Consider the following 22,072-nt stretch of genomic DNA (forward strand, 5'->3'; position numbering starts at 1 on the left):
ACTTTGCTGGTTTTGAACTTTCAGATTTTCAGTTTCTCCTACAAAATGAAGCTCTAGCTGCAGTGCACCTACAAGACTGCATGGCAAGGAGATGTTTCTTGCTCGTGAGTCACTTGCTCTCAAGTTTGCCACAGTGCCTTTCCCTCTCCTTTATGGTCCTTACCCTGCTTTATTCACTTACTTGACTGCCTTAGGAATAAGAATTTTTGACTATGAATCAATTTATCTTCTGTTAATAAACAAAGAGATAGTAAAATTGTTTCTCTCAGTAGTTTGAAGGGAGAAGTCACAGAAAGCTCTTAACACTCTCACTGGTACCCTCTGTTATTGAGTCCCAACTCATTTTCCACACTTTTTTCTTAATACTTCCTAAGCCAATATACACATGAAACTCTTATTTCATATACACTATTTCCCACATTCCCAAACAATCTGTATATGTTGTGTTTGCTTACTTAGCATGTAAAGGAGATCCATGTTTAAACCATTAACAAAGAAAGAAGGAAACAGAAAAGCATCGTTTACTTTTAAACTCATAGATTGGGATTTTCATTTCCAACAAATGGTAACTGGAAGTCATCTTATCTCTCTCCAAGAAGGAATGACAGAAAGAAAAGAACCTTTGACAGAAAAATGATTCCTTGCCATTTGGTACAGGATATAAAAGGTTTAAAAATAAATGACCCACAAAAAATGAGAGGTTCGAAAAGTTATCATCAACCATTTCATCAGTATAGGCTGGTATGGGTATGATAAGCCATGTGACGCTCAAAATCTTTCTACTGTTTTCAGTCATAAATCTTCAGATGTCAAGATATTGCTGAATCAAGCCTATAAATTCCTCACTATACTGGGTCAACTCAAGTTACAGATCATGTTGTAATCATTTTTTTTTTTTCCTCCTGCAAACTAACCCCAGCTGTGCCACCTTTTTTGTTTGTAATACTATTATTTTTATTCACTTTCTTCTCAAGATGAGGAACAAATAATAAGAGTATTAAATAAGTTCACAATATCAGTTCACAACATCTTTTTATAATTCCTTCATAGATACAATTAAAACATGAGATAATTATTGCTTGTATATTTTGCATGCTTGTAAATTTATCCTCAAATATTTCAATATTTTAATAGTTTTCCATTATATACTTACAAATAAAACTTTTCATCCCACACTGGATTCAAGTTTCCAAAAATGGTTTTAGTCCTTCTTTTGTTCTTTCCGACTTGAACTGTAACATACGGGTCACTAGACCCTGTTTTGTCTTTTGCCTGCAAGCCTTGTGCAGAAACCACTGAAACAAACCAAATTCCATCTTTTAGTATAAGTATTTTTGCAGAAACAAAAAACTGATAATGAAGGAAACATTTTCTATTACTTTGTCCTTTGCGTTTGCAGACACATCCCCATGGCTTTCACTCTCATGAACAGCAGGATTTAACAAAATGTTTAGTGAAAGAATGAATCACGCAACATTCAAATCTTTCTTTGACTAATATTTCCTTCTGCCTATAATGAACAGTAGCTGCAGACATACATCTACATATATTCCTTATCTATATACTCATATGTCACTGCATGCATGTATAGACAAATGAGAATGCACAAACATTAAGCCGATTAATTCAGTAAATATTTTGAATTATCCAGTGTAGTTCAAAGTCTGTGACTTAAAATGTGTTTGTGTATATGAGTGTACCGTCAGTATTAAAGAAAAGCTTCTTAATTTTGCCTTTTGAATACAATATGAGTGAGTTAAGAGGCTTGGTAAATATTAACATGATAACCTATGCAGCTGCTGTTACTATAACGAGCAACTTCAGAAGTTCAAATTACTAGACATCACTATACTCAAATTGCATTGAGTCAAGGATCAAATGGATAAGGGGTATTGACCCAGGAGTAAGTAAAATGATATTTGTCTTCTCATTAAGAAAAACTGACTAAAGAGATTATTGGCTACTTTTGTCATTTATCAGTGTCAGGCAGCAATAAAACTAATCTCTTGTAAACTGCAGGGTATTGACAAATATATTATAAAACAGAACTTTCTTCCTCTCGAAGAGCTTTTGATTAGAATGAGACATGGACTGAAATGACTTCAATTATCTGCCATACCTTTTAGAAATTTGAAGTTTTAATTAAACTTCAAAGTTGACAAGACTGAAAAAATCTATTTATTTTGCCTATAACAATTATTAGCAGTGATTTCTAACATATATAAAAATCTCAAAGCAGAATAAAATTTTTCAAAAAGACTTATTTTTACCTGTAATGGTTATTTTTGCTGACCACTTAGATGTCCCATCCAGTACACTCTGTTTGGCTGCCTTTGTGTACTGCACAAAATCTTCTTTAGAAATCTGAAACATTTCCTGAATTACTTCAAACACCTCTGGCCTGTTTGTCTCCCTGATCTTCATTCTTTCTTTCATGGCTGTAATAATGGTTTGAGTCTTATCTTCTGCACCATGCTTAGAACTCTTTTCTGCTGCTCCTATAATAGAAAAATTGATGATGATGTAAAGACACACGAAGCTCTTTTTCATAGACCAAGAGAAGGAGGGTCAGAAAAAAAGGAATAACATGAGAATGAATGAATGCTTTAATTCTCAGGAGTCAGGGTAGCTTTTTCAGAAAATATCAGGAGAATAAGCACCATGCTGAGATTCAGAATGACTAGCCCTTATGCTACTGTAGGTAATGGACATCCAGGATCCCAGGGATTTTTTAGTTGTATTACTGAACTGAGTCACAGCTGTGCAAATATTTGATTTGAATTTTTAAAAACAACTTTCAAAACCAAAGGAACACACAGAATTAAATGTGTTACATACCACACATATTTACTCACTGGGTGACCAAGACAAAATTGAGAAACAGATACATATGGCAAATGTCACTCAGAAATCAACATTTCAAATACTTGCATTCACCTAAAGTGCCCAGTTATTTTTAATTCATGAAATTTATCATAATTAAAAGCTTACATTTTTCCTTGCAAAATGAAAACTACCACTATCCATTAGATTGAAACATAGGGTGAGATTTTACTTGGAATGAAGGTGATTCTATTTAAAAAGGATTCAGAAACCACTGGGCTGCACCATCCCCACATCATGGGCCACAGACATGAACTCTCATTCTATGATACGGCCACAGTTTTAAACAGGCTGAATTTTCACTTTCTACTCAAAAAGTAATTTTTTTACTGCTAGGACATTATTTGTTATGATTGGTCTCAATCTGCTGGGCTATATACTATCTTTGTGTTATAAATTCTTGTTAACAAATCCTGACAGTGAAGAATTTCCAAAAGGCAATCTTTGAGTTCCTCAGCTTCTCCAACCACCAGCCTGATAGTCTCAACGCTCTGTGTGGCCTCTGGGTTGCTCTGTATTCCACGAGCAAACAGTGGGCCTTGATTCTGACTCTCAAGGTTCCTTACTGAGTGTGAAGTAGGAAAGTAAAAGACCAAGAATCAGGGTCCAGAGGGACTGTTGCTGCTGAAACCAAACACTTTTTGGTACAGAAGTAACTGAGATATAACAAAAAGAATATTGTGGCTATAGGTAATTGACTTCAGTCGCTCAGCTGTGTCCGATTCTTTGTGACCCCATGAATTGTAGCACGCCAGGCCTCCCTGTCCATCACCAACTCCCGGAGTTCAACCAAACTCATGTCCATCGAGTTGGTGATGCCATCCAGACATCTCATCCTCTGTCATCCCCTTCTCCTCCTGCCCACAATCCCTCCCAGGATCAGAGTCTTTTCCAATGAGTCAGCTCTTCGCATGAGGTGGCCAAAGTACTGGAGTTTCAGGTTTAGCATCATCCCTCCAAAGAAATCCCAGGGCTGATCTCCTTCAGAATGGACTGGTTGGATCTCCTTGCAATCCAAGGGACTCTCAAGAGTCTTCTCCAACACCACACTTCAAAAGCATCAATTCTTTGGCATTCAGCTTTCTTTATAGTCCAACTCTCACATCCATACATGACCACTGGAAAACCATAGCCTTGACTAGATGCACCTTTGTTGGCAAAGCAATGTCTCTGCTTTTCAATATGCTATCTAGGTTGGTCATAACTTTCCTTCCAAGGAGTAAGCGTCTTTTAATTTCATGGCTGGAATCACCATCTGAAGTGACCTTGGAGCCCCAAAAAATAATCATTCCAATTTTTATCTCCATGACTATAAATACTGCCAAACTTGTATTATATTTTTTGAAATACTGTCTTTATGAAATAGGCATACTAATAGCTCATTAAATTATTTAGAGATTGAATGTGATGATTTATCTACACAAGTCCAACCACAAAGGATAGCTTCATTAATGTTCTTTGAATTTACTTCTGTAAATGTTATGCACCTGATTTAAACATGGAAACTAAAACTAAAAGGGAAGGTCAACTATGAACTTTCCTTATAATAAAATCATATAAAATTTAACATCAGTATTTTAGCGAACATTCTCATTATTTGGAATTATAACTTTTGTTTTCTAGAGCGGAAAAAATGCATTCGTAGTAATCAAGATGTAATTAAAGTATGGTAAAAGAGATGCATATTCTATTGGTAGAAAGAGCAGTTTCCCTTTCTTTATATATTTTTTAACCTTTGAGAATTTAAACCACATATTTAAAAAAGAATACTAAAAATTAACATATTCCATTTAAGATATAATTTGAAGGGACATTCTTAATGCCATAGTGATCTGTTAAGACATGCCCCAGAATAACTACACATTTATGAATTATGTATCTTTAGCATTCTTGTGATTTGTTAATAATGGCTTGGTTCCACAGAGTATAATTCTCACAGAGCAAAATTAGCATAGGCTAGACTACATAGTTGCAACTCCCCAAAAGAGATATTTTACTTCAAGTATTAGAATAATCATTAAATAGAAAAAAAACAACAGTGACTTGAAAAAGTCACCTGCAAGATTCAAAGTGCCTCAAAAGTTTGGTTTTAAAGGTGATTTGAAGAACGTCCAAAGGGTTAGAAGCATCATTAAAATATTAGCTTCCCCCAACATTTTATTTCTAAACAACTATGCTTGTTATGTCTATTAATGCCCTCAAAGCTCTAGAAAAGCATGTTAAAGTCCTCAAAAGTTAAATGCATTAACTTTGGGGTTATTTTTCTTATTCAGGCAGAGCCAATTGAATAATAATAAATGTTCATAATAAATGTTCATCCCAATAATAATTACCAAATTCAAGGCTCGAATGTCAAGAGAATTTTCTTCCTAAGAAATCAAACTTCTGTATTTAACAACCACTACTTAAATTCTCTTGAAGAATCAATTAGAAAAGCTTGACAATTAACTTTGAAATAATTCACCAATGCTCTTGATGCTGGAGTAGAATATCTACTCTAATATGTACAGACAACAGACAGACCCATAAATTGCAAAATCACCAATCTGGGAGAGCAAATTAGTAGAGACTTATGTTTGAGCCTTTTATCTATTATTTCTAGAAAAGACACATAGCTTTTATGCTTTTGATCTGAAAAATGATTCAACTTCGATTTAGTTCAGGGATACAGAGCAATTCATAATTTTTGTAACTCATCTACAATGACTTTTCATTGCCCCATCATTTATTGAACCCACATATCTCATCTTATTTTCCTAATGAAACTATTTCTTAAATAAATTTCCAGCTCTTTGGTTTATTGGTTTATTCTTTTCCTTTGGGCTTATTCTGTTTATCTCAAAGTCATCAGAGATAAACAGATTTGTATTCATATGAGTCTTCCTTCAAAGTATGTGGTAGAAGATCCAGCAGCTTCACTGAAATACAGTAATAAATCAACCAGAGATCAACAATAAAGATCAAAAGAGATATTACACAATGAAAGCACTTTGTAAAGTGTAATACATTATCCAAATGGAACTCATCTTTGTTACTTTTAAAAACGCTTAATTGACAGATCAGAAAATGCGATTATGCACAAGACTGCACAACCTTAGACAGAGGCAGGCTTATCTCACATGATGCCCTTACACCTAATTTAATGGAACAAAGCCAATTAGCTAGAAACCTTCATTTTTCTTTCATTTTTATTCATTACTCAAAGCATCTAAATTTCATATGAAAGTAACAGTTTCATCATTTTTATACGGTGATTTATAATTTCAGTTTTCCTTACAAATAATTACCTATATGTATGTGATAAATGCATCATCCCACCTTGGCCCCAGTCTCTTCTCTTTCCTATTTTTTCAACAGCTGTTCTAAAACATTCTCCCTCTCCATTACTCTCTACTCTCAGCATACGATATTATCTTTTCTTTAAAAGAAATCCTGGCTTTCTAAATTCAGTGGTCACATTTTCTTCCCTCCTCCATGAAAAAACAACAACAACAACAAAAGTCAAACTTGATTTATAGCATTTGCAGATTTCTGTGCTGTAAATATTCCTAACATGGCTGATTTCAAGCAACTGCCTCACAGAATTCTTCAATATTTATCAACCGACAATGATTCAACTACTTCCGTCAGTATTGGTTTTATCCTAGTCTTTAAGGCCAACTTCAGTTAAATGTGTATTCCAAGTATCTAGTACACTGCTTGGAAAATAAGATACATTCAATAAAGACAAAATATTTATTGGGTGAATCTAAAAGAAAACGATTACTATATTTGACTATTCAATTTGGCCCTGGGTTTAATTGAATGTGCTATAAACTTTTTGCACACTGTGACCATAAGGCCAAAAATACTGGAAGAAACAAGAATGAGTTGCTATTAAAATGTCAGACATTCTTTGTCATATCTTATGAAGAGACAAAATACACTGGGTTCTTAGCTTCAGATTTGGGATTTTCAGAAGACAAATGTGTGTCCACCATTATAAAAGCAGAATTTGGTCGGCATATGTACTTCATGCACTTAATAACATAAAGCAAGTGCATAAGTTTACTTTTTTGTAAATCAAGAAAACTACTTTTAAATAAGACCAAAGAGCATAGCACTCATGGTGCTGTGGTTACAGAAGACGACAGCCTTCTGTTTAAATTCTGATTTGCCACTTATGATCTGAACTTGGGCTAGTTGATTCTTTCTGTAAGCATCTGAGAAAAAGAAGGAAATGATATCACTGTTTTCCTTTACAGGGTCATTGTAAGGATTAAACGAGATACTGATATAGTTTCAATACTAATAATTGAATAAGCATAGGGATTTTCAGGACAAAGGTGAGGGTATAGCATTTATTAAAGAATTTCACATTAACAAGAAATTTTAGGGTTTTGCACTTCACCTGACCCATGAAGCAGCTCCTTGAAAACTTTGCCCTGGACAGTATCATGCTCAGCATCTGCCAAGGCTAAATTCTCTATAACTGTTCACTAGATTGGAGTCCAAAGACAACAGAGTTCAAAGAGACTGTAGAAAATAATAATGATAACAAGAATTTTAATAGTCATTTATTATTAACATCCATTAACCCTTTACCTGCATTTGAAGCTGATGAACCCAGAGTGCAAGTGGTTAATAACCCTGCACTCAGGATCTGATACTGAGCCATGTGTTTATCAGTGTCTAATCTGATAAACTTTACTGCTTTTACTGTCTTTACCAGTAAAATCATGTAGGTGGATCTGCTTTTGATGTCCCTGCTTTCTTTCCTCTCCCATGAAATCACATAGGTGGGCATGTAGTTGGCACTTCCTACCCTTTCCCTTTAGCTGCTTTAACAACCAAGATAATCTTAACCCTCCTCTTCTACCATGCCTTCAATCTTTCAAGGAACAGCCCTGCGACTCCCCCATCTTTAAGTCAGCCACCTCCTTTTCCTTGTAAGATCAAAGCCACACACTCCGCATGATTTCTCCCACACAACAAAGGACTGATGTTTAACAGGAGGGTAACTGGAGGAGCACAGATCCAGCCTAGCATCATCTCCCACCCCTGGAGGTGGGGAATGTGGGCTGGGAGCCCCCTTTCCAGGAACTGCCACCTTCTATAAAATGACTTCACTGTCATTAAACCTACAGCTCCAAACAAACAGAAGCAACCATTCCTGCCCTCTCCACTAGACGAACCCCACCAGATTCCACCATCCCATTTTTAGTAAATGCAATCTTTTAGAAGAAGTTTAGAAACATTCGCGTCTCAAAATCCTCCATAAAATCAGGAATGCACTCACAGTTGTGTATCAAAACTGCATCTCATGAGCACTATTTAGATATTTGCTTTCTCAAGATTTCCCAATCACTTCAGAGTCTAAAACTATTTATAGGGATTAAAGGAACAAATAAACTGTAAAAAAAGAAAAAAGTGGGGAAACTTAAAAATCATTTTTACTGTGTAAGAGAAAAAGAAGGGAGCAAGGAAGAGAGAGGAAGAAGACAGAACTTTTTGGTCTCACCACTTAGATACATAGATTACTTCAAATCCTTTTCAAAAAGAGAAAGAAAGAAAATGAATAGAAGCAAAAAATTAAACAAGATTAAAAAAATTTCTTTTTCTCTATTTTTAAATAGCCTCTGACATCTAGAAATTTGGCTCACACAACTGGTTCACACTGTGGCTGGAAGCTGTCCCAGTGCTCACCACTAGACCATCTTGCTCTCCAGCTGGGTGTAAGGACTCTCACAGGTCACCAACCTTGCACATGGTCCCTCTTAAAACAAAACAAATAAGACCACTCTGTAAGTTTTTCTAAGCAGTTGAAAACCACGTTCACCATGTGACCACAAAATACCAAACATCCTCCTCCACATATGAGTGACTACTGCTTCTTTACTAAATTCAGCTATTAGTCTCTGCTTTCTTACAGATAAGATTTCTTTCTTTTATGTACACAATAACAGGATTGTCCTCACTATAAGGCAACACCTGATCCAGAGAAATCCTCTCTTTTTAATACTCTCTTACTGAGATGCCCTGTGGTTCACCCTGGTGTGCATTCTCCATTGAAGCCATGGGTAATAAACTGAACTTTTAAAACTACAGGAGTGTTCTCAGTGATCTTTAACTGGAGAGCATTGACAAGTATTATTAATCCTTTTCACATATACGGAAAATGGTACTCAGAGAGGTTTTAGAAAACTCTTACTAGTGACAGGATTAGAAGCCAGATCTTTCTCAAGTAGTTCAGGACTCCAAAAATATATATATAGGTTGATAGCCTTTTTTCTTAGGTTACATAGAATATTTCTGTTACATTGCTGCTGCTGCTAAATTGCTTCAGTCGTGTCCAACTCTGTGTGACCCCATAGACGGCAATCCACCAGGCTCTTCTGTCCCTGGGATTCTCCAAGCAAGAATACTGGAGTGGGTTGCCATTTCCTTCTCCAATGCACGGACGTGAAAAAGTGAAAGTGAAGGCAGTCAGTTGTGTCCAACTCTTCGAGACCCCATGGACTGTAGCCTACCAGGCTCCTCTATCCATGGGATTTTCCAGGCAGGAGTACTGGAGTGGGCTCCCATTGCCTTCTCTATTTGTTACATTAAGTGAGGCATATTCACCCTTTTTGTACCCCCACGTACCCTGAAAATGATCCATTATGAGGTTATTCCTTTGGATTAAGAAACTGATCAATGTATTAAAGTAACTTAACTACTGATTCCACTTTTATCCAAATTATCTTATCAAATCATGTTCTACTTAGTATTGAAAAGTCAGTGTAGTGAGTATGTTGTGGCTGGAGATAGAGACAATGGAGAGTGGGTGAACCTCAAGCTCGGTGGGTTGGCCATAGAGGGAAGTCTTAGGGAGTCATCCTGAAGAGAAGGCCTAGGAAGCCAAGGTCTGGGCATCATAGATCGTCTAAAAGATAGGGAGAGGAGGAAAGCACTAGAAATAAAATTCAACAACTTTCCATTTCCCTCTCTAGGGGTCCATTTTGCATGTTTCTTTATAATTAGGAAAGATCACTAGGCTAGGAGTTCAGAGACCATAGTTGTAACCCTACCTATGTTATTCATTTGTTTTGTTTTGTTTTATAAGATACTGAGCTGTCTGCACTAAGTAAAATCAGTAGCTTGGATTCTTCCAATTCATGGATCTCAAAGGCTTCCCTAATGATCTATGGTTCTGTGGAAGAATGATCTCTTAACTATTTCATGCTATTTCTAAGTGTGCTCTCAGGTCTTTATTTGTTGCTTCCCAACATTTATTATGTAGTTAGCTGTGCTTACACGTGTGCTAAATTATGGGGAAACAAAGACTGGTCTCCACCCTAAAGCAGCAAATACAAAGCTTCCTGCTGCTGCTGCTGCTGCTAAGTCGCTTCAATCGTGTCCGACTCTGTGCGGCCCCATAGACAGCAGTCCACCAGGCTCCACCGTCCCTGGGATTCTCCAGGCAAGAACACTGGAGTGGGTTGCCATTTCCTTCTCCAGTGCATGAAAGTGAAAAGTGAAAGTGAAGTCACTCAGTCATGTCCAACTCTCAGCGATCCCATGGACTGCAGCCTCCCAGGCTCCTCCGTCCATGGGAGTTTCCAGGCAAGAGTACTGGAGTGGGGTGCCATTGCCTTCTCCACAAAGCTTCCTAAGTACTGATTATGTAAACATACTTTGCATAATTGTTATTGACAAAGCAAAATGTCAAAAGTTTCCAAGATATGTGTTCACATTTATTTACCTAAGTTGTAGAAAATATGTCTGAGACCAGAGACAACACTGATAACATTTTTTTCTAGATCTGAAAGCCCAGAATAAAGCTCCCACCCACAGTAGCTGTTCATATGTTATACAAATAACATATCTCTTAAGATAGCATGGTTGCAATATGTGGTAACACAAATACTAAAAAAAAAAAAAGAGTAGTTTGCAGACAGGAATGCACTAGCCAGATTTTGTGAATGTTATGAATTCACAATGGCTAAGCATTAGTGCACATAAGCTTAACATAACGTTAGTGGGAAACACTGAACAAAATAATACATCTCACAAGATGCTGCTTTTGTGAACTCTTGATGAAATGCTTTCTCTTTTTATGCAGATACTTGAAATTTCTAGTTAGGAACTAAAACTAGGTAGAATGTTTTTTTCAGTGGGACTCTGGGATTTCTTTTTTGGAGATGTGTAAGAAAGCACTGGCCAACTGGATTAGGCTTCATGGTTACTTGCATATTTTTCTGATTCTGAAGTTTTTTTTTCTACTTTAAAAAGATAATCAAAGGAAATTTTTTATGCATGATATCTCTTTTACATATGTCTCACTCCGCATACAACCTCATCCCAACCAACATACACTTCTTTATTTCACGTATTCCTAGTTTAAAACTGCCACCATAACTATTTGGACTTGGTCCTTATGGGTTACGTTGATATCCTTCAGGGTGACACCTCCTAGAATAATAGAAATAAAAACAAAAACAAACTAATGGGACCTAATTAAACTTAAAAGCTTTTGCAGAGCAAAGGAAATAATAGAAAAGATTAAGTGACAACACTCAGAATGGAAGAAAACAATTGCAAATGAAACAACTGACAAAGGATTAATCTACAGAATATATTAGTGGCTCATACATCTCAATATCAAGAAAAAAAAAGCCCAATCAAAAAATGGGCAGAAAACCTAAACAGACGTTTCTCCAAAGAAGATATACAGATGGCCAATAAACACATAAAAAAGAGGCTCAACATCACTAATTATTAGAGAAATGAAAATCAAAACTACAATAAGGTATCAGCTCATATCAGTCATAATCACCATCATCAAATAATCTACAAACAATAAATGCTGGAGAGGTTGCAGAGAAAAGGGAAACCTCCTACACCGTTGATGGGAATGTAAACTAATACAACTATTGTGGAGAACAGTATGGAGAGTCCTTAAAAAACTAGGGAAAAAATCTAGCATATGACCCAGCAACTCCACTACTGGGCATATAGCATAAGAAAATCACAATCCAAATATACACACATATATACACACATACATACACATATACTTATATGTATCCCAGTGAGCACTGCAGCACTATTTACAATAGCCAGCACATGGAAGCAACCCTGATGTCCACCGAAAGATGAATGGGTAAAGAAGATGTGGTACACATGCACAATGGAATATTACTCAGCCATGATAAAGAACTAACGTGAATCAGTTCTAGTGAGATGACTGAACCTAGAACCTGTTATACAGAGTGAAGAAAATCAGGAACAGAAAAACAAATAGAAAATTCTGCAAAACAACTTCTGAATGCTGGCGGAAGACACCAGGCACCCAGAAAGGCAGCCCATTCTCTTTGAAAGGAGGTAGGACAAAATATAAAAGATAAAAAGAGAGACAAAAGAGTTAGGGACAGAGACCCATCCCAGGGAGGGAGTCGTGAAAGAGGATAAGTTTCCAAACACCAGGAAACTGGCGGGTCTGTGGGGAGGGCACTGTTGTCTCAGAGGGCAACATAACTGGGAGAAAAAACAAAAACAAAAAACCACAGATTATGCACCTAACCACAACTCCCAGTGGAGAAGTAGCAGCAAGCAGGGGCTGAAGAGGGAGATACAGGCTGCATGCTTAGGGTAAGGAACAGGGCTGAATGCCCTGAGGACAATCTGAGAGAGCTAACATGAGATAGCAACCCAAACTGTGGGATAACCGGGGGGAGGGCCGAGGGGGGGGGTGCCGAGAGAAAGAGAGAACTTTCCCTAGAAAAGCTATAAGGCACAACCTGGCCTGCTTACAGAACAAAGGACCAAGTGCATACCAGAGGAGAGCTAGCCAGCTGCATGCTGGCCCCTTCCCCTGCTGGAAGCAGAGAGGCAGTCAGGTGACAGCCAGAGCCAGAAAGAGGGGCAATCTCGGCCCCAGAGATGGCATCCTCCACCAAACTGTGAGCGGGTTCCCAGTTGCTAACCAAGACTTCCTGGGATCCTGGACGGTTGACATGGGCCAAGAGGGTCTCAGTCAGAGATCAGCTCCCTAAAGGAGACACATGGCACACCTGAGATGGTGCTTCAGCTGTGCACCCAGGAAACCAAGGGGCTGGGACCAGGGAGGCAATAAGATGCACCACCCACCTGGGAAGAGTGTGCTAAACAAACACCTGGTCACCTGCGCTACTTGGACCTGGGAAGGGCACAAAATGCAGGCCCAACCAAGTCTGTGCCTTTGTGGAGTACCTGAGAACCTGAACCTGAGTGGCTTAGACTTGGGAAGTACACGAAACCCAAGGCCCACTTAGGACAGTTCCCCTGCAGAGAAGCCTGGAGCCTGAGCAGTATAAACTGGGAAAGCACACACGCCATGCATGGGGGCAAACCCAGCGTGGCCCAGACACCTCAAGCACTCCCCACACACACCAGTGATACTTGTTTGCAATGTTCCTCCCTTCACACAGCACAACTGAACAAGTGAGCCTAAATAAGTGACCACCTTCACCCCCTTGTGTCAGGGCGTAAGTTAGATACTGAAGAGACTTGCAAACAGAGGAAGCCAAAATAAACAAAGACGGAGCCACTTTGGAAGTGACAGATGCAATATATTAAAACCCTGTAGTTAGTTAGCACGTTGGAAGGGGCCTATAGACCTTGAGAAGAAGTGTAAGCTGGAACAAGGAACTATCTGAAACTGAACTGACCCCACACTGCCCTCAAAAGCTCCAGAGAAATTCCTAGATATGTTTTATTATCATTTTTTAATTTAAAATTTTAAGTTCTTTATTACTCCTTTAATTTTCATTTTTATAACCTACTATTACCTTGCAAAAATAAAGACCCTATTTTAAAGCAATTTTCATATATATATTCTTATAATCTTTGTGATTTTTTTTAATATTGTATTTTTGAGAGTCTAACCTCTACTCTAGATTTTTAATCTTTGCTTTTTGATTCAGTTCAGTCGCTCAGTCATGTCCAACTCTTTGCGATCCCATGAACTGCAGCACGCCAGGCCTCCCTGTCCATCACCAACTCCTGGAGTTCACTCAGACTCATGTCCAGTGAGTCAGTGATGCCATTCAGCCGTCTCATCCTTTGTCGTCCCCTTCTCCTCCTGCCCCCAATCCCTCCCAGCATCAGAGTCTACGTGTTATCAATTTTGTACCTTTAAGAATCCAATCTTCAGTAGCCATTTTTACTTAGGAGTGTGATTACTGTCTTGATTGCTCTCTCCCCCTTTTGACTCTCCTTTTTTTCCCCCAGGTCACCTCTATCTCCTCCCTTCCCCTTCTCTTCTCTGCTCAACTCTGTGAATCATTTTGGGTGTTCTGGGCTGTGGAGAACATTTAGGGAACTAATTACTGGCTAGATCTGTCTCTATCCCTTTGACTCCCCCTCTTCTCCTCCTGGTCATCTCTATCTTCTTCCTCCTTCTTCTCTTCTCTATGTAACTCCATGAACCTCTCTGAGTGTTCCAGACTGTGGAGAGCACATAGGGGATTGATTACTAGCTAAACTGCTCTCTCCCCTTTTGATTCCCCCTCTTCTCCTGGTCACCTCTATCTCCCTCTTCCCTTCTCCATGTAACTCTGTGAAACTCTCTGGGTGTCCCTCACTGTGGAGAATCTTTTCACCATTAACCTTGGTGTTTTATCATTGGTGCAGTATGGATGGAGAAGTCTTGAGGCTACTGTAAGAATAAGACTGAAAGCCTAAGGTAGGAGGCTTAAATCTAAAACTTGAAAACACCAGAAAACTCCTGATACCAGGGAACATTAATCGACAAGAGCTCATCCAAAAGCTTCCATAGCTACAATGAAACCAAGCTCCACCCAAGAGCCAGAAGTTTCAGAGCAAGACATACCAAACTAATTCTCCAACAACACAAGAACATAACCCTGAGCATTAAAATACAGGCAGCCAAAACTCACACCAAACCCACAGACAACTCAAAACACTACAGGACATTTCACTGCACTCCAGAGAGAAGAGGCCAGCTCCACCCTCCAGAACATCAACATAGGCCTCCCTAACCAGGAAACCTTGACTAGCCACTCATCCAACCCCACCCACAGGGAGGAATCTCCATAATAAAGAGGAATCACACACTTTCAGCATACAGAAAGGCCACCCCAAAAACAGCAACCTAAACAAGATGAAAAGGCAGAGAAATATTCAGAAGGTAAGGGAATGTGATAAATGCACACCAAACCAAACAAAAGAGGAGGAGATAGGGAGTCTACCTGAAAAGAATTCAGAATAATGATGGTAAAAATGACCTAAAATCTTGAAAACAAAATGGAGTTATAAATAAATAGCCTTGAGACAATGACTGAGAAGATGCAAGAAATGCTTAACAAGGACCTAGAAGAAATAAAAGGAGTCAATCAATAATGAATAATGCAATAGCTGAGATCAAAAACACTCTGGAGGGAACAAACAGTAGAATAACTGAGGCAGAAGATAAGACAGGGGAGGCAGAAGATAAGACAGGGGAGGTGGAAGATAGAATGGTAGAAATAAATGAAGCAGAGAGGGAGAAAGAAGAATTAAAAGAAATGAGGACAACCTCAGATACCTCTGGGACAATGTTACATGCCCCAACATTTGAATCATAGGAGTCTCAGAAGAACATGACAAAAAGAAAGACCATGAGAAAATACTTGAGGAGATAATAGTTGAAAATTTCCCTAAAATCTGGAAGGAAATAGCCAGCCAAGTACAAGAAACCCAGAGAGTCCCAAAAAGGATAAACCCAAGGTGAAACAGCCCAAGACACATTAATCAAATTAATGAAGATTAAATATTAAAAGCAGCAAGAGAAAAACAAAAAATAACACACAAGGGGATTCCCATAAGGATAACAGCTGATCTCTCAACAGAAACTCTTCAGGCCAGAAGGGAACGGCAGGACATACTTAAAGTGATGAAAGACAAAACCTACAACCCAGATTACTATACCCAGCAAGGATCTCATTCAAATATGAAGGAGAAATCAAAAGCTTTACAGACAAGCAAAAGCTGACAGAATTCATCATCACCAAAACAGCTTTTCAACAAATGCTAAATGATCTTCTCTAGACAGGAAAACAGAGAAAAGGTATAAACTCGAACCCAAAACAAGAAAGTAAATGGCAACGGGATCATCAGTTCAGTTCAGCTCAGTCCCTCAGTCGTATCCGACTCTTTGTGACCCCATTAACCACAGCACACCAGGCCTCCCTGTTCGTCACAAACTCCCAGAGTCCACTCAAACCCATATCCATTGAGTCGGGAATGCCAACCAACCATCTCATCCTCTGTCGTCCCCTTCTCCTCCTGCCCTCAATCTTTCCAAGCATGAGGGTCTTTTCCAACGAGTCAGCTCTTTGCACGAGGTGGCCAAAGTATTGGAGTTTCAGCTTCAACATCACTCCAATGAACACCCAAGACTGATCTCCTTTAGGATGGACTGGTTGGATCTCCGTGCAGTCCAAGGGACTCTCAAGAGTCTTCTCCAATACCACAGTTCAACAAAAGCAGCAATTCTTCGGCTCTCAGCTTTCTTCACAGTCCAACTCTCACATCCATACATGACCACTGGAAAAACCATAGCCTTGACTAGACAGACCTTTGTTGGCAAAGTAATGTCTCTGCTTTTTAATATGCTATCTAGTTTGGTCATAACTTTCCTTCCAAGGAGTAAGCGTTTTTAATTTCATGGCTCCATTCACCATCTGCAGTGATTTTGGAGCCCAGAAAAATAAAGTCAGCCACTGTTTCCACTGTTTGCCCATCTATTTTCCATGAAGTGATGGGACCAGATGCCATGATCTTAGTTTTCTGAATGTTGAACCAAAACCTGATAAAGATGCCACAAAAAAAGAAAACTATAGGCCAATATCACTGATGAACATAGATGCAAAAATCCTTAACAAAATTCTAGCAAACAGAATCCAACAACACATTAAAAAGATCATACATCATGATCAAGTGGGCTTTATTCCAGGGATGTAGGATTCTTCAATATTCACAAATCAATCAATGTGATACACCACGTTAACAAATTGAAAGATAAAAACCATATGATTATCTCAATAGATGCAGAGAAAGCCTTTGACAAAATTCAACAATGATTTATGATAAAAACCCTCCAGAAAGCAGAAACAGAAGGAACATACCTCAACATAATAAAAGCTATATATGACAAACCCACAGCAAATATTATCCTCAATGGTGAAACATTGAAAGCATTTCCCCTAAAGTCAGGAACAAGACAAGGGTGCCCACTTTCACCACTACTATTCAACGTAGTTTTGGAAGTTTTGTCCACAGCAATCAGAGCAGAAAAAGAAATAAAAGGAATCCAGATTGGAAAAGAAGAAGTAAAACTTTCACTGTTTGCAGATGACATGATCCTCTACATAGAAAACCCTAAAGACTCCACCAGAAAATTACTAGAGCTAATCAATGAATATAGTAAAGTTGCAGGATATGAAATTAACACACAGAAATCCCTTGCATTCCTATACACTAACAATGAGAAAACAGAGGGAGAAATTAAGGAAACATTCCATTCACCATTGCAACGAAAAGAATAAAATACTTAGGAATATGTCTACCTAAAGAAACAAAAGACCTATATATAGAAAACTATAAAACACTGGTGATTAAAGAAATCAAAGAGGACACAAAAGATAGAGAAATATACCATGTTCATGGATTGGAAGAATCAATATAGTGAAAATGAGTATACTACCCAAAGCAATGTACAGATTCAATGTGATCCCTATCAAGCTACCAACAGTATTTTTCACAGAGCTAGAACAAATAATTTCACAATTTATATGGAAATACAAAAAACCTTGAATAGCCAAAGCAATCTTGAGAAAGAAGAATGGAACTGGAGGGATCAACCTGCCTGACTTCAGGCTCTACTACAAAGCCACAGTCATCAAGACAGTATGGTACTGGCACAAAGACAGAAATATAGATCAATGGAACAAAATAGAAAGCCCAGAGATAAATCCACACACGTATGGACACCTTATCTTTGACAAAGGAGGCAAGAATATACAATGGAGAAAAGAGAATCTCTTTAACAAATGGTGCTGGGAAAACTGGTCAACCAGTTGTAAAAGAATGAAACTAGAACACTAACACCATGTACAAAAATACATTCAAAATGGATTAAAGATCCAAACATAAGACCAGAAACTATAAAACTTCTAGACGAAAACATAGGCAAAACACTCTCCGACATACATCACAGCAGGATCCTCTATGATCCACCTCCCAGAATATTGGAATTAAAAGCAAAAATAAACAAATGGGACCTAATTAAAATTAAAAGCTTTGCACAACAGAGGAAACTATAAGCAAGGTGGAAAGACAGCCTTCAGAATGAGAGAAAATCATAGCAAATGAAGCAACTGACAAAGAATTAATCTCAAAAATATACAAGCAACTCCTGCAGCTTAAGTCCAGAAAAATAAAGACCCAGTCAAAAAATGGGCCACAGAACTAGACAGATATTTCTCCAAAGAAGACATACAGATGGCTAACAAACACATGAAAAGATGCTCAACATCACTCATTATCAGAGAAATGCAAATCAAAGCCACAATGAGGTACCATTTCACGCCAGTCAGAATGGCTGCTATCCAAAAGTCTACAAGCAATAAATGCCAGAGAGGGTGTGGAGAAAAGGGAACCCTCTTACACTGTTGGTGGGAATGCAAACTAGTATAGCCACTATGGAGAACAGTGTGGAGATTCCTTAAAAAACTGGAAATAGAATTGCCATACGACCCAGCAATCCCACTGCTGGGCATACACACCAAGGAAACCAGAATTGAAAGAGACACATGTACCCCAATGTTCATCACAGCACTGTTTATAATAGCCAGGACATGGAAGCTACCTAGATGTCCATCAGCAGATGAATGAATAAGAAAGCCATGGTACAGATACACAATGGTGTATTACTCAGCCTTTAAAAAGAATACATTTGAATCAGTTCTAAGGAGGTGGATGAAACTGGAGCCTATCATACAGAGTGAAGTAAGCCAGAAAGAAAAACACCAATACAGTATACTAACGCATATATATGGAATTTAGAAAGATGGTAACAATAACCCTATATCCAAGACAGCAAAAGAGACACAGATGTGTATAACAGACTTTTGGATTCTGTGGGAGAAGGCGAGGGTGAGATGATTTGAGAGAAGATTATTGAAACATGTATATTATCATGTTTGAAACAGATCACCAGTCCAGGTTTGATGCATGAGACAGGGTGCTCAGGTTGGTACACTGGGATGACCAGAAGGATGGGATGGGAAAGGAGGTGGGAGGGGGAGTCAGGATGGGGAACACAAGTACACCCGTGGCTGATTAATGTCAATGTATGGCAAAAACACTACAATATTGTAAAGTAATTAGCCTCCAATTAAAATAAATAAATTTTTAAAAATGTAAAAATGCAAAAAGTAAAAGTAAAAAATGAAAAAATAATAAATGCTGGAAAGGGTGCGGAGAAAAGGGAACCCTCTTACACTGTCGGTGAATGCAAACTAGTACAGCCGCTATGGAGAACAGTGCGGAGATTCCTTAAAAAAAAAAACTGGAAATAGAACCCAGCAATCCCACTGCTGGGCATACACACTGAGGAAACCAGAATTGAAAGAGACATATGTACACCAATGTTCATCACAGCACTGTTTACAATAGCCAGGACATGGGAGCAACCTAGATGTCAATCAGCAGACTAATAGATAAGAAAGCTGTGGTACATATACACAATGGAATATTGCTCAGCTATTAAAAAGAATGCACTTGAATCAGTTCTAATGAGGTGGATGAAACTGGAGCCTATTATACCGAGCAAAGTAAGCCAGAAAGAAAAATACCAATACAGTATATTAACACATATATATGGAATTTAGAAAGATAGTAACAATGACCCTATATGCGAGACAGCAAAAGAGACACAGATGTAAGACAGAGAAGGCGAGGGTGGAATGATTTGAGAGGATAGCATTGAAACATATGTATTATCCTATGCGAAATAGATCGCCAGTCCAGGTTCAATGCATGAGATAGCATGTTCAGGGCTGGTGCACTGGGATGATTCTGACGGGTGGGATGGGGAGGTGGGAGGGGGGTTCAGGATGGGGATCACATACACCCATGACTGATCCATGCCAATGTATGGCAAAAAAAACACTACAATACTGTAATTAGCCTCCAATTACAATAAATTTTAAAAAGGAAAACAAATATTGTATATTTAATACATATATATGGAATCTAGAAAAGTGGTGTGGATGGGCCTATTTGAAGGGAAGGAATGAAGATGCAGACATAGAGAACTGATTTGAGGATACAGTCGGGGAGAGAAAGAGGGAGACAAGTGGAGAAAGTAGTATCAACATACATACATTACTGCGTGCAAAATAGATAGCTGGTGAGAAGTTACTGTGTAACATAAGGAGCCCAGCTGGCACTCTGTGATGACCTAGAGAAGTGGGATGAGGGGAGGAGAGGCAGGCTCAAGAAGGAGGAGATATACGTATAATTATGGCTGATTTGCATCATTGTATGGCAGAAACTAAAACAACATTGTGAAGTTTAAAAAAAAATATATCCTTCAGGGTGAGAAACTATTTCTCCATTAGATGTATGTCAATTCTTCCATTATCAAATGCTGTTTCCAAAAAACAGTAAATGTATTTTCAAGTAACAGGACACAAATGAGTTAATTTAAGAAAAAGTAGATGAAATCTGGCCACTCCTACTGGCCTGGAGCAAAGAGGGTTGTGACAGGTCAGTGCTCTTCTCTGAAGCTTCTCTGTTTCTCTTTGCTATTCTCCGTTTCTACCTTCTACTTCACATGGATGGTAGCCTTGGGCCAGGAAGTCAGTGAAGTGTAGAACCTCCAAATAAAATCAGCCAGACATGAACTGAGATGAGGCTGTTTGGGGAACTCATCTGACATTTCCATGAATCTCTGAACATGCATGGAGGTATTGCAGTGGTGGGTGGGCTTATCACCTGCTCTAACTTCACTTGACTCCAAGTGTGTAAGTTACAGACCCAATATTCCATAAGACTGAAATCCCAAACTCAAATGAAGTAACTTTAAATATCCATTATTGTGAATTGGTCATTGGTCAGACCCAAATATAGACTTTTTGCTTCCTTTTGTTTTATTCTGTGTATGTGTGTATGTATATTGACAGATAGCAACATTTTCAGAAAAGAATTGGCAACATAATGAGGGTTCTAGAAATCTAAAAATGATTATTATCTTGTAAAACTATTAAACAAGATAGGAGACAATTTATTAAATATTTTCTTCAAAGGTAAGATTTGGCTTAAAACAATAGAAGTTACTAGAGGTTATTTTGAACCAGTTACTAAAATTGGTTCAAATTTTAATTTATAAGCTAGAATTGTCTAATACAAATTGCCTGCCATATTGTTAAATTTTCTCTATGGGTTTTCAAACAGAAATTACATGATAATTTTGAGAAGGAAATTGAAGAACCTCCTATGTTTACAGGAGAATGCATTAGCTATGCTTTCCAACTCTCACTTCTTTAAATTTTTATTCCCTCCTTTTCTTTTGATTTTGGCACACATGGGGTTATTTCAAACAAGGTGCCACCATAAAAACTTTTTTTGCTTAAAGCAATGAAAAGAGAAGTTTCTTAAGGAAACATCACTAATTCTATAGTTCAGTACATTTGCTCTGTCATGTCCTACTCTTTGCGACCCCATGGACTGCAGCATGCCAGGCTTCCCTGTCCATCAGCAACTTCCAGAACTCACTCAAACTGATGTCCATTGAGTCAGTGATGCCATTCAACCATATCATCCTCTCTCATCTCCTTCTCCTCCTGCATTCAACCTTTTTTAGCATCAGGGTCTTTTCTAGTTGCATCAGTTCTTCGCATCAGGTAGCCAAAGTATTGGAGCTGAGCATCAGTCCTTACAGTGAATATTCAGGGCTTTTTTCCTTTAGGGTTCACTGGTTTGATCTCCTTGCAGTCCAAGGGACTCTCAAGTGTCTTCTTCAATACCACAGTTCAAAAGCACCAATTCTTCAACACTCAGCTTTCTTTATGGTCCAACTCTCACATCCTTATATGACTACTGGAAAAAACATAGCTTTCACTAGACCGACCTTTGTAGGCAAAGTAATGTCTCTGCTTTTTAATATGCCGTCTAGGCTTTT

The 22,072-nt window shown here is 38.3% G+C and overlaps 1 protein-coding gene across 1 annotated transcript in view; it reads right to left on the minus strand.

The window, feature by feature from the left end:
- The window catches only part of UNC13C (unc-13 homolog C), a 706,632-nt gene that overhangs the window by 374,486 nt on the left and 310,074 nt on the right, over nt 1-22,072 (minus strand). Inside the window, exons 11-12 of the mRNA XM_060417920.1 lie at nt 2,271-2,498; nt 1,154-1,295 (exon numbers count right to left, since the gene is read on the minus strand). Coding sequence (XP_060273903.1) covers nt 1,154-1,295; nt 2,271-2,498 — 370 coding nt within the window. The remainder of the gene's footprint in view (nt 1-1,153; nt 1,296-2,270; nt 2,499-22,072) is intronic.

The sequence above is a fragment of the Ovis aries genome, chromosome 7 (assembly GCF_016772045.2).
Source record: "Ovis aries strain OAR_USU_Benz2616 breed Rambouillet chromosome 7, ARS-UI_Ramb_v3.0, whole genome shotgun sequence".
Classification (NCBI taxonomy): domain Eukaryota; kingdom Metazoa; phylum Chordata; class Mammalia; order Artiodactyla; family Bovidae; genus Ovis; species Ovis aries.